The following is a 12,447-nucleotide window of genomic DNA, read 5'->3' as shown; positions in this document are numbered from 1 at the left end:
CGACAAGGGCGGAAATGTTGTTCTCTGGCCCAAAACAATGTATATGGAAGAGGCTCTGAAGCAACTGAATGACAGGGAGTGTTATAGGAGAACAAATGCCCAGGAAATACAGACAGCAAAAAATGACTATTATTCCAAACTGATGGCCTGGAGAAGTAAGGGTCTACTTTCCTGGGATGAATTTAAATTTCTTAAAAATGAACACCCTGTCACACCTGTGATTTATTTCATCCCCAAGATCCATAAGAACCAACATCAACCCCCAGGGAGGCCGATTATTTCAGCTAAGAACAGCCTCCTGGAAAATACTAGTAAATACATTGACTTCTTTTTACAAGACTTTGTCAGGTCCCTTCCATCTTTCATTCTTGATACAGGGGACCTCTTAAACAAACTTTCCAACTTTGTATGGCAACCTAACTTTCTTTTGGTATCATTGGACGTCACATCCCTTTATACCAGTATCCATCATAGGGATGGGATTAGAGCAGTCAAACATTACCTAGCTAAAAGAATGAGTAATTGTACAGAACATTCAAACATGTTGGTAGAAATGATTTCAGCATGTTTAGAGAATAATGTGTTCTTGTTTTCCAATCAACATTTTCTACAAACCAGAGGCGTGGCAATGGGGGCCTGCTTCTCCCCTAGCTATGCCTGCTTACATATGGGCTATTGGGAGGAGCAGGTCCTTATGGTGGATTTCTCAGCCACTATGAATCTGAAGGTCAAAGGTTGGTGGAGATACATCGATGATCTTTTTATGATCTGGGATGGCTCTGAGGCGGATGCTGTGACATTTATTGACCTGTTGAATGTTAACAACTTGAACTTGCATTTTACTAGTACTATAAGTTCAACATTGATTGTGTTTCTTGATGTGGAGGTTTATGTAGACCAGGGCAAAATGCACACTAGACTACACAGAAAACCGACAGCAGGCAACACGATACTACATGCCCACAGTCACCATCCTCCCCACCTGATAAAGAGCATCCCATATGGGGAGATGCTCCGCATTAGACGGATTTGTAGCAATGATCCTGACTGCCTCAAGGCACAAGAAGAGTGCAGATCTAGATTTCTGGCCAGAGGTTATGATCTGCATACTATCAACTCTGCACAAAAGAGGGCCAATTCTTTTGAGAGACAGCTCTTGTTGCCTCCCACTGAAACCAAGGGAAAAATCAGTCGCACTGAGGCTAATAATGAAACAAGACTAATAATGACTTTCAGTAACCAACACAAAACCATTCGCAACATAGTGAAGAACAATTGGTTCCTCATTAGAAGTGACCCAGTTATTGGCAATTTGGTAACAGTTAGGCCCAACATTACATACAGAAAAGCGAGGTCCATGGAGACAAGTTTGGTCTCCAGTAGCCCTGAGGTAGCCACAGGCATGTGGCTTGCAGGGAGCAGAGGGTTTTTAAAATGTGCAACCTGCAAGGCTTGCAAAAATGGTAGCAGCAGATCTGAATACACAATACCCTTCTCTCCAGTTCCTCTTAAAATTAGAGAGAAACTCAATTGCAAAACAGAATTTGCTGTCTACGTTTTGCAATGTCCATGCGGGCTTAGATATGTGGGCAGCACTAGGCCTCAGGTCCATAAAAGAATTTTGCAACACCTTAGGGCCATTACCAATGCAGACCCCACATATCCCGTGGCCAGGCATTTTGAAATGGTCCACGACAAGAACCCACAAGGCCTTACCTACTTTGTCATCGATTGGGTTCCACCCCAACGTAGGGGAGGAGATAGGGAAGGCCTGCTCCGCAAACTTGAGACTCGCTACATCATCCTGCTGGATAGCAAGATGCCAAACGGGCTTAACAGGAGTGAAGATTGCCATACGTATCTTTAACTGTGTCAGAATGTGGGGTTTTATTACTTAAGTCCCATATAGAACAAATACATTAACATCGTATCCAGTAACCATTAGTTTAACTTAATTCCCGTACCCTCCACACTTACCATCAAATAGATCATTATGATTTTTTATCACTTTTTACTTTTGGGCACAATCCTTTTCTTACTCACACTGTTAGCACTTTATTGCGTGTAGATGCACACTGAACCAAGTGGCACTGAACCATTAGCAGTTTTGCACTAGTGATGGCTTTGCCCACATGGGTATTATGAACTAAACCATATATCTACATCTGTTTTAATCATTATCAACTCATTTTATAAAGTATATTTAACATATATATATATATATATTTTTATACATGTTTTAAATTGGTTTTATCGTTGTTTTACCTAAGCAAACGGTTGACAATTTCAATATGTGCACATAGTTGGCAAGTGTTATACTTATAGTTGCAAAGTGAGTTTAAATATGGTCATTGAACAGATGTATATAATATATGTATTGGGGTACTAATATGTCCCTCTATCTGATGACCCCCTTTATGCAGACCAGTCATTTTGCTTTTATGTTTGTATATAATGGTTATAGTTATCAAGATAAGAGTTTGACATTATGTATTTATACAGTTATTGTGAATGTCATTGCATTTATGTATATATTTGAGTATTTAACTTGAATATTCTTGATGATGTTGTTGCATGCTCAACTTGTTTCAGTACTACCAATGCATTGAGGCATAGAGTATGTCTTTCATGTCTATCATGCACTCGTGCACTTTAAAAACGGTGACCTGGCCTATGAACTGCGTCATGTGATCAAGGCTCTTCGAGAGCCGAAACGCGTCGTGGCAAACTGGTGTTGGGCATAATAAATCTTTAGAAACACCACGAATTGGGTCTCGTCTCGTCCTTGACAGAATTTGGTTGTTGGCGCTACATACCGCATATATATATATATATATATATTCACTGAAAAAAACATAGGTTATAGACCATATATAGTTAGGAATTAGCATTTACAAAACCTTGAAAATTCACTGAAAAAACCATAGGTTATAGACCATATATAGTTAGGAATTAGCATTTACAAAACCTTATTTTACTCACACAAAACCATTGAAATTCGCAAATTCGCATTGAAAGTTGCACTAACTATATATCGCGCACCCGCAATCCACTGCTGATCATGTCACATATTACATTATTCATGACATGGTCAGTGACATCACTGATGACATCACTGATTACATCACTGATGACATCACTGATGACATCTCAAATGACATCACTGATGACATCACTGATGACATCCCATTTGACATTACTGATCACATCACTGATGACATCATTCATGTGATAATACGATGAACCTCTTCAGACTCTAATATAACCTTAGATACACTCAGTGTAAACAGACACTCACAGACTGTCACTCATCCATGGAGTTACTCACACACCTAGTCAGTCATGCAAAGAATCAATCACACCTCCATTTCCTCAACTATACAGTTATACACACCTTACTTATTCAAACATATACTAACACATATTTACTCTCTTATACAATCCCTGATACAAGTTCACAATGATCCATACAGCCACTCACACATTCACTGGCTCTTATGCACAGTTATTTATATATGTCAACTCTCACATGTACTGTGTTTTACCAATGTACTTACTTTGACATGTAGCACTGAGATATCCATTCACTCACCAATACACTCATGCACACAGTCAACTGCCCATACAGCTGTTTCCACATGCACTTTTGAACCCATACATCTAGTGAATCAACTGCTCACACATCTATGCACAGAGTCATACACCTCCAAGCCACCCACACACACACTCAGTCTCCCATACAAATACTTGGGCAACCAATCAATAACCCATATAGTTACTCATATAGCTACTGATCAACACATGCAGCAGTTTACAGAACAACAGACATAATGATGCACAAATTAAGACAGTTTAGTCACTAACCCATGCACTCAGTGAGACACATTTAATCACTCACTCATACAGTCAGTCATGCACCTACTAAATCCTTCATCCAGACACTTATACATCCACTCATTCTTCAATATGTAAGACATATTTTAACTTTACAGAAACATACAGTCACTGGATGTTGTCATCAGTGATGTCATCAGTGATGTCACTGATCATGTCATGAATGATGTAATATGTGACATGATCAGCAGTGGATTGCGGGTGCGCGATATATAGTTAGTGCAACTTTCAATGCGAATTTGCGAATTTCAATGGTTTTGTGTGAGTAAAATAAGGTTTTGTAAATGCTAATTCCTAACTATATATGGTCTATAACCTATGGTTTTTTCAGTGAATATATATATATATATATATATATATATATATATATATATTCTCTGGAGTGGCACATCTTGAATCTGACAAAAAGGAGCTAGGGCTGTAATCATATGAATATATTATTAAAGTATAAAATGATTTCATTAATTCAACATTATTTACCGTGGACTTTTATTTTTCGTCTTTGACTCTTTTTTCATATGAGAGAGTGTTTTTTAGTACCTTTGAGCGACCATGTGTGGTGCTAGTACTTAAGTTTGCAGGCATCTCTAGATAGAAAAGATGGGATAAACAGAGAACTCCGCCTGCAGGTTTTTATATAGCATTTTACAGTACATGACTGATACTACTGTAGAACTAATTCACAAACTACAAAATGTAATTTGTGACTTAGCCTCATAGAAACCACCACACACTCATGAAACGCAAACAAAAACCAAGAGGCACACAGATACACACACATAACCCACGTACATACACATGGATACAAATGGGCTCAAGTTGTATGTACTCCCTGACAGACACAGGGAGTCAACGAGATATAGACAGGTGCAAACAGACACAAGCAATTCAATTTAAAAGTCACATTTATAAAGACAGAGCCATAGAGAACTGGGCATCAAAAGCATTCAGATGCAGTAACTTATAGGCAAGCAGCACTGGCACTTGCAAACATACCATCAGCAGCATCCATAAAGCCAGAGTTAAGCACAGACATACTGACTGACTGGGATTCATAAAGAAGCGCACACAGGCGTCTACAGAAATACAGGCACAGCATACCCTAACTGAACAACAGTATTCAGACAAATACACAGTCAAAAGGATCCACGCCAGGGCATTCACAGAAACAGGGATTCACAGACCTGAAAATGCATTGTAAGACACAAACACAGTGGCAGACAACCACACAGTCGTAGAGACCAACAAAGGCAAACAATCATCAAACCCACTAGCAGAAACTGGGCTTCAGTCACATTACTATGTAGATGTGATATCTTGATTGTTCTTTTTTATTATTATTTATTTTATAGCTCCACAGCAGCAAAATAACACATACAGGAAAAAAGAGAAAAAAAAAATTAAACACAAAACAGCACATGAATATAAATAATTCAAGATTCAAAGTGATCACGAAAAGACCCCAAAATGCTGAGACCAATCTGACGTTTTTAAACCCCTTTAACAGCAAATAAACTCCATTCTAACTTATATATGTTATACATTTTAGCCCGCCATAGCTCAAATGCTGGGGGTCTCTTTGAAGCCATTCAGAAGCAATACAAAGACGAGCATCGGACATAGAAAAAAAATATCAAATATCGATGCTTATGTAATACATTCAATTAACTGTTAGCAGGCCACATCTTGAGTAACATAATCGCAGGAGTTATTGTCAGCGGGGCATTCATAACTATAGACAAGAATTTCTCTATATCAGAGATAAATCTAAATAATTTGCAACAACTAAATAAAAATATGCAGACTACCTGCATTATCTCCCCCGTATCGGAAACACTTTCCATCAAACCCAACTCCCTATGGTATCTTGATTGTTCAATGAAAAGACATTCAAGTCCTTGTATCTACATGCACATACAAGCACATATTCAAAGGTTTCAATTCATATTCACAATTATGGAAGGCACACAGGATATCGTACAAATACACTGCATTGTAGACAAACAAAACACATTTAATCAGATAAGACGGGAAGGAAGTAGAGATGCCTCGTCTCCTAATTGGCTTTAGTATACTCTGGTGACATTTTAGAAGTAATGGCAGATAAAATATTCTTTGTCCGAGAATTAGATTTAGCCCGACAGTGTACTTCGTACCAAACATGACAGAGTACCCTATACAGCCGCCAGGCTGATCGTCAGTTTTCCAATGGTGGTGACCCCGCTGGCGCCACTGCTGGAAAGCTTATAGCCGTCCACCAAACTTTTTGTTCTTTCAGATGAACCGTCATGATGGCCATTCCTCTAAACGTACAGAGATTACTACTGGCAGTGATTTCTTTATCTTGCAAGAAGTACTACATCGGGGTAGCAATATAATGTCCTCCACCACCCTGACTGAAGGACTACTGCCTGCTAAACCCTAAATTAAGCCTTTAAAGTCAATGTGATTATCCCCATTAACTAGTCCCTAGTTCGACTCTAGCATCCAAACAATTGGCCCGATTCACAAAAGTAATCTGAGACAAAATCCTAACTTTACGACTTTCGGTATTCACAAAGGGCAATTAGGAGTAGTAAAGTTAGGAATCCTAACTTTACTACTCCTAAACACACTTTGTGAATACCTAAAGTCATAAAGTTAGGATTTTTTCTCTATTAAACTTAAGTTTACCATAAGATAGGGAGGCTGAAGCTCATTAACCCTCCAGGCAGATGTTATTGCCACTAGACAAGTACCCATCTACTGCAACCGATGAATCATTGATGTGAATAAGTTGAGTGAGGTTGCTGTGTAACATGCATGCACTGCCATCAATGTGCCAGTGAAGTTACTAACAACTTTATTTAGAGTTTGGCGAATGTGATACTTTGTTAAGAAACAGTTAATATCCGGGCTTCTGAATTATCATAGACTAAAATGCACCTGTAATACGGCAGGAGGGACGTCTGCCAAACTCTAAATATGACCCTAGGTTTCTTGAGGTTACTGCACTACAGACACATGTGATAAAAAAAAACTTTATGTGAACATAGACAGAAGACCAAGAAATGCATCAGTTACCTCAATCAAAAAGTCCCCCATCCGGAGGCCTGCGCGCCAGGCAACACCACCCTCGTCCACAGACTCCAAGTATTGTAGGGCTGGGAACGCTGGCGTAGGGGTGAACTCTTCAATCGGAGTTTGAGCTGAAAAAGCATAAATAAACTTGGTTACACCATTGAGTCACACTGAGGCGGGATCAACACCAACCTCTGGGAAGAAAAAGTCAAGTGATAAAACGCTTTTCAGAGTAACACTGGAAGGAGGGACAATTTCTCCATCCAACTGCATCAAGGCAACATAAGGTGACGGGGAAAAATTAACTCACTAAGACATGGAGATACTAGGAACTTAATGGAAAATGCCTGAAATCAAACCAAAGAAAACAAGCAATGAGGCAAATATATACCAAACCTTAAACAAAACAAGAACTGTAGACATAAAAAACACAGGGGCCTGATTCACAGGCAAACTTACAGTTTTGTGTAAGTTTATGACTGTCTGCTGTTCACAAAGGTATTTCACTTATAGTATCTTTGCACCTGCATAGTCTCCACAAGTAAAAATATAGGACTTTTATTTTGTCTACTTTTTTGTGCGGAGACTTTTCAGTTGTAAATATACTACTAGTAAAATACGTTTGTGAATACCAAACAATCGTATACTTACAAAAAAGTGTAAGTTTACCTTTGAGAATCAGGCCCTAAGTGTACCAAAGTGCCCCCAAAAATATGGATTGAGGAGATGGGCAAGCAACATGTACAAACCCTCGAATAGACCTAAAGGGTGCAAAAGACCCAAAAACCACTAGAAACCAACCTGAAACAGCCTAAAATCAAAGCAGAGAAAGAAGAGACAAAGAACGAACTTGTAGCATCCTGACATCACTCCAGGGACTCAAAGGATGAAATCACCCTGTTCCAACCTACCAATAAAACAGGCGTTGGAGAGACAAAGAACAAACTTTTACCACTCTAACCCAAAATGCAAGCTGCAGTGAAAAGGACCCTATTTATATGAGTCTAAGACACGAGCAATCACAGGAGGGAAAAGTAACTAATGAGCACCAGCCTTGTATCAACAAGAGTCAGAAGAAATCAGAAAGCAGAAGGCCGTAGTTCACACAACAAAAGATAACATAATAAGATGATATAAAGTAATTTAGACACTAAACACAGACACCCAGAACAGAAGAAACCAATCTGCACCTGTCCAACACAAACGAATGGCAAACAACCAACTGGTACCAGCCCATCATAAAAAGAGAGGGTTGGTTACTAACTTTTATTAGCGTATTTAAGGTGGAGACGACTATTAACATAACTATGTTTCATATGACAGTACGGTATTATTCTAGGATGCCGTTGATTAATTAATTTTATTTATTTATTTATTTTGTATACTTGTATAGCGCGGTCCTGTCGCCCCAAGGGCATCCTGGCGCTTGAATTCCGGTCACTAGCACTTCCATTGTTCAGCCAACTCTAGGAAAGAGATGGGTTTTTAAAGCTTTCCTAAACAGAAGATAGTCCCCCAGACTTCTTAAGGGGAGTGGCAAGGAATTCCAGAGTTTGGCCGCTGCGACACTGAACGAGCGGCCGCCCATCCTTACTCTCTGAAACCTTGGAACCACCAACAGTTGAGCCGAAGAGGAGCGAAGGGGCCGCGAGGCAGAATACCAAGCAAACATATTTTGCAATGGCACTGGGCCCTGCCGGTGGACCGCCTTAAATACTAGGCAAGCCGCTTTATACATTACGCGCGAGTGCACTGGTAGCCAGTGTAGATCCCTTAATGCTAGGGTAGAGGAGCTGAAGTTTGGGCGGGAGAGGGCCAGCTTAGCAGCCATGTTCTTAACAAAGCATAAAATTAACTGGTAACAATACCAACCTGATAAAAATTAAAGAACGAAGAAATTCGTAAATGTTACTATAATTGTTCTTACAGTTTTTATTGGGATATCATTATGGTTTATATTAACTTAAACAATAAATAATTAATGAATAATTAATAGCCTATCACCTAAATCAAGAAACAGTGACAGGAAAAAGCAACTTTTATTAGGCTGGAATCAACCACAGAGGCTGAAGAGACAAGGAACCAAACTGGCCAAACGAATAGCAAACCCATAGGCTGAATAGAAAGGACATCAAAATACATAATTTAACACCAAAAGCAGGGTATGAAGAGATGAGAATAGAAACTCTACCAGCCGGGTACCAAAAATAGAATTTGAGATTAGTAACCAACCACCCGTATCCCAGTGTCAAAACACAATGAATGGAAGACAAAAAAAACTACCAATACCAACCTGAAATTGAACACAGGTGTGAACAGATAAGCAATCAACTATCACCAGCATGGCACCCATAACTGAGGCTGAACTGACATGCTACCAATTTCCACAACTGAATGCCGTCCCATCAGACCCACTGATTTCCCCTATCCTATTTATTATTTACCTGAAACCGCTGACTCATATTTTTTGTTTATTTTGGTGTACTTAGCCATTCATTGCATATTCAATATTCAAATCAAAGTTGTGGTGTTCTGAGAAGCAGATCAGTAAGAGTGCTTTGACAGTTGCTTGGCAGCAGGTTTACGTGTGGTAAACATTTCTTGCTCAAAAATGGTGCTGGAAAGGTAGAGATCTTTTTCTTTAATGGACTGCCAATTTTCTTACATTATTTATTACCCTAATATCAAAGATTGAGAATTTGGGAGGTGCAGAAAGCAGGGTTGTTAATTTCAGGCTACAACCAATGCTGCCACTAATTCCAAACTCTGGCCACAACAAAGTGTTTACAGCAACTGCAGATAGGATTACAATAATTACTTTAACATGAGGTTATCCACATCCTGAACATACCAACTAGATTCTAGAGTGGAGAATGCTGCTGTGAGATTGACAGAAGGTCTACATGAAAGGAACCAAAGGTAGAAGGTGCACCAGGCCCTGCGCAATATCCCTTTAGATGGTAGGCTCCAGTTTACAAATGACTGCGTGACTCTTAAGACTATTTGATGTCAAATTTTCAAAGAAAGAAAAACCGGGTAGCACACAAGAAACAGTACTGCGGAAGTGTGCTGTAATCCTTGTTTTTTTCAGGAGATACTGCTCCACCTGTTTCTGAACGAGCCATTGCTCCTGCCCCTAAAGCCACTGTCCATGGAAATACCAGGCCAATTTATTAGGTCATTAGTGTAGACTGTATAATCAACCATAGTCTGGTGGCATCATTGAATAGCTAACAGCAGGTGAAAAATTTACACAGAAAAGTCTCTGTAATCGGGAGCCAGAACGCTGTAACAGACAATGTTCCTGGTTTCGCTTATTATCCATTCGGTGGACTTTTAATCATAATGCCTGGATTTGGAGGAGGCAGGGTTGAGAGGTACTGGTTATAATCTTTGATTTCAGCTCCAAAATACAGACCCTAAATTCTGAGCTACTCATAATGGTGTAATTTCAAATGTCAGTTAATCCATTTATCATTGTAATTCAAGTTTTATAATCACAAAGTTGAATTTTCCCTTGTGAGTGCTTCTATTGTCTCCCACAATTATCGGTTAGACGTACAAATAGCTGTCTGAATGGCCTTTGACCTCTAAAGAGAAAGAACTTAGGACAAAGTATAGTTCGTCAGGTTGGCAAAGGACATTACCTTAATCACCCTTCCGGTCTATCATCCACCAGATTTAGAGCTGTTATGTACATTGAAAGGAAATGCCGTCACAGTGGTTTCTTTCAGTGTATAAAACGTTTGGTGGACGGTCACTGGCTGTTTTTACCGCCAACCACAAAACCTCAAAGAAAATTGTTGGGGCGTGGTCAAGATGGCGGCGAGCTAGAACGCTGTTTCTTCACTCCTGCCCGCCGTTGGCCCGAAACCGCAATTTCCACCAGGCAGACTGAGCACAAAGGGCGGAATGCGATCGAATCCTGCATCCTGACAAACCCAAACTGGTTTGTGATACTTGGAAGCAACGGCGTCGCCTAAACGAGACGCTTACTGAGACGCTGAAGTGCCCGGGACACACGCGGTGGCTGGAGTGCGCGTAGCTGCGGGCCTCTATAATCTGGGGCTCTGCGGCCCGTCAGAGCACCCTGGAACCGGCCTCCGGAGTGACCGTACCGCACTGGCGAGCCAGCATGGAGTGAACGCCGAGGAGCAGAATGGCAGAGTGCGGAGATAGCGGCAGGAGCAAGTGGGGTCGCAAGCCTGCGGGGCCTACACTTAGCGGCCGGACGTCACTTACACCAGAGCTCTGGTGTCGGATCTAGCGGTGTCATATAGTTACTGCTTACCTATAGACCGTGTTAAGTTAGCATGAGCTTATTAAAAGTTTAAACGCCATTTTTCCTTTTGCTGCTTTTGCACACAACACATAATTGTTATTTTAGCTTTCAACCTAGAAGAGCGTTGTGATTTACATGAGAATAATATGTTATTGCTCTGCTATCAGCTTTGCTTGGTAAAATATGTCTGTACAGGGTGTGCTGAAGCCTCCAAGGATAACTCGACACAGTGTTGTTGTGAGGTCTGATCTTCGCACCTTCCTAGACATAATATGAATGCAGCTGCTGCCAAAATCTGGCTTTACACGCGTTTCATATTGCTTTGCTTAGAGCACACGTAATACACTTGATGCGGTTCGCATGCAGAGAGCTGGTGGAAGATGATGTGATCCCTTCACACTAGGATCTTGAGGTATGGGCCCGCCCTGCTAAAACCCAAAGGGACCTTCATAGATATAATATTCTATGCTAGTTAGGAAGGGTGAGAATGAGGTGTTGTTAACTCCTATTCATTACAGCATTTTAGCATGCTGTCACCTTTTGCTTTCTATGGACTAGTAACTATGCTGATAGCTTTGCTTCTGATAATATGTTTCCTTGTATTATCTAAGATACTGCGTTTGAGAAAACGGCATTAGTAAATAAATATTTCAAATATGCATGTGTCCTCATTTACTCCACGTTCTGGTTTGTAATGATTGTATACCTAAAGAGTGCTCATGTGTTCCACGTTACCTGAGGTATTGTAAGTTCATGTTCTGGTTTGTCTAAACATTGGGAGTTTGTTATGACCAATGAGACACTGTAGCTAGCTTGGTAAGGGAATTTTGGGTACTGAGGTGAGTTTTGGGTCATCCTAATTCACTGAGGTTCCAAATCTCTATGCACAGTTCTGTAGGAGAACGGAATTCCCGCTACATGGCGCCCATACGTTGGTGGTCTTATATCATGACACTCGAGTAGTATATCATTCAATCCTTAACCCCTTCACTGTCGTTTCCGGAAAACGGTGGTGTCGGACAAAACCTTCCTATTTTTGAAAGATAAAAGCGATGTCACCGGATCTTTAAGATTAAAGATTGAACTTTGGGTGTTCGAAGGAAACAAATATAAACTGAGGAAGACCTGAAGCTAAAGAAGTTGGCATCTGCGAAATTGAAAATGAGGTGAGCCGTGAATGCTGGGTGGAGGTAGAGTGATCGGTGAGGGAA

General features: G+C 40.3%; 1 protein-coding gene across 3 annotated transcripts in view; it reads right to left on the bottom strand.

Moving 5' to 3' along the window:
- The window catches only part of SHANK1 (SH3 and multiple ankyrin repeat domains 1), a 1,403,433-nt gene that overhangs the window by 406,413 nt on the left and 984,573 nt on the right, over positions 1-12,447 (bottom strand). For all 3 annotated transcript variants that reach the window (XM_078655298.1, XM_078655300.1, XM_078655299.1), the window contains one exon: positions 6,958-7,082. In XM_078655298.1, the coding sequence (XP_078511424.1) occupies positions 6,958-7,082 (125 nt within the window). The remainder of the gene's footprint in view (positions 1-6,957; positions 7,083-12,447) is intronic.

The sequence above is a fragment of the Lissotriton helveticus genome, chromosome 7 (genome assembly GCF_964261635.1).
Source record: "Lissotriton helveticus chromosome 7, aLisHel1.1, whole genome shotgun sequence".
NCBI lineage: Eukaryota > Metazoa > Chordata > Amphibia > Caudata > Salamandridae > Lissotriton > Lissotriton helveticus.
This window is presented reverse-complemented; position numbering and strand designations above follow the sequence as displayed.